The sequence below is a fragment of the Gavialis gangeticus genome, unplaced genomic scaffold, assembly GCF_001723915.1.
Source record: "Gavialis gangeticus isolate Ggan-Ray unplaced genomic scaffold, GavGan_comp1, whole genome shotgun sequence".
Classification (NCBI taxonomy): Eukaryota; Metazoa; Chordata; order Crocodylia; family Gavialidae; genus Gavialis; species Gavialis gangeticus.
Window position 1 is genome coordinate 71494594 of NW_017729032.1, and position 1654 is coordinate 71496247.

At 40.3% G+C, this 1654-nt stretch overlaps 1 protein-coding gene across 1 annotated transcript in view; it reads left to right on the forward strand.

Annotated features, from left to right (window-relative positions):
* VWA8 (von Willebrand factor A domain containing 8) overlaps positions 1-1654 on the forward strand; it is a gene marked incomplete at its 5' end in the record, with an annotated part of 370441 nt that overhangs the window by 126206 nt on the left and 242581 nt on the right. The window contains 2 exons of the mRNA XM_019523815.1: positions 140-308; positions 651-728. Coding sequence (XP_019379360.1) covers positions 140-308; positions 651-728 — 247 coding nt within the window. The remainder of the gene's footprint in view (positions 1-139; positions 309-650; positions 729-1654) is intronic.

The following is a 1654-nucleotide window of genomic DNA, read 5'->3' on the forward strand; positions in this document are numbered from 1 at the left end:
TCTAACCTCAATTGTCTGTGGTTTCTAAGTTCAATAACTGACTTGCAGATTGATCATGTTCCATATGGAAGTTGCAAGCTCAGATTTGTTACCTATTATATAGGCCAGGTAATGCATTTTGAAATACATTCTCTTGTAGGTCTATCTTTCCCATCCACTCCTCATTCAGAATAATTGCCTTGGCGGAGCCTCCTGTCCTTGGAAGTAGCACACAGCAATGGCTGGGCCCAGAGCTTTTAACTCTGTTTCTCTTTCATAATGTGAAATCCTTAACCAAGGAGGAAGAATTTCAAGTTATTAAAGAAATGGCAAGTACTTGCAATGCTTTCCCCAGTTTAATTATTGGTTTCTGTTTCTTAATGGATATGATTATGAATGAAAATATTCCAATATATGATGAATGCTTCATTTCTTATATGATGTAGAATTCTTTTGCATAGCAAAAATGACTCATATTTTAATCTGAGTACCCTCTAATGTAATAGATATAAATTAATCTTCCAATCATGATAGTTTAGTACATAAACTAATATTTTTTGTTAAAATATATTCCTTTTGGGTGATTTAAAGCAAATGCATACATGCTGTGCATATACATACATATGTAACTTATGCACATTCATGCATACTTTTTTTTGTCTTTCAAACAGATTCCAAATGTGCCCAAGGTTGCAGTAGAACAGTTGTTATCATTAACACACAAGCTTCGGAAGACAAATGACCCCACTGTAAGTCCACTCTTTTTCAGATTTGCTCTCTGCTAGTCATTCTGTATTATACCTGTTTTCTTTGCCATTGTTTTATTTCTACTTGCAAATGAATTATTCTGCCCTGGTGTGTAAAGCTACTTCCTGTTTCCTTGTAAAATCATACAGTATTATATATGCATTATGATGAGCAGATTTTAAGCAACTGATTAAAGTTAAGCAGGTTTACAAGTGTCATTTTGAATAGGAATGGACCCAAGCACATGTTTAAATGTTTTGTTGAATAGGGATGAACTCAATTTTGTGTGTAGGGCATCTGCTAGAATTATTTTTAATTGCCTCCCCTTATAAAACAGTCATATGCAATACCTTCTTAGTACCTGAAATTTTGCTGCTGAGATATTTTGGGCAGGAAAAAAATATATAATTGTAAGAATACGGCCTTGGAAAACAAAAAGAAAAGTATTTTTACCACATTTACTTGATTAAAAGGCCATTTCCCCCCCAAGTAATGTGGGGGAAAAAAGCCCTTTGCTTTACAGTTGAGTATGAGGTTGCATGGGGAGGCAGCTACTACAGCTCTAGCCCTAACCCTTGGTTGGGGCTGCCTCCCTTCCCTTCCCCTGCCTCTTTCCCCTCACCTTCCCTCCCACCCCCCAGTCCTCTCCTGAAGTCTCAGGCTGCTGCTTCCTGTCTCCCCCCCACACCACTTCTTCCCCCACTTCCCCACTGCACCTCACTACTTTTGTTGTGGTGCTGGCAGACTCTGTCTTCACTGCAGCCTGGAGTACAGAGCATGTCCTGGCCCTGTAGCAGCCACTAGTGCCAGCGCTGCATCACTACTGTGGGGCTAGGATGGAGCTGTGCTCCATGCCCTAGGCTGCAGCAGATATGAAGCCTGCCAGTGCCAAAAATGGTTGGGGGCCTGGGGGACAGGACTGGTGAGG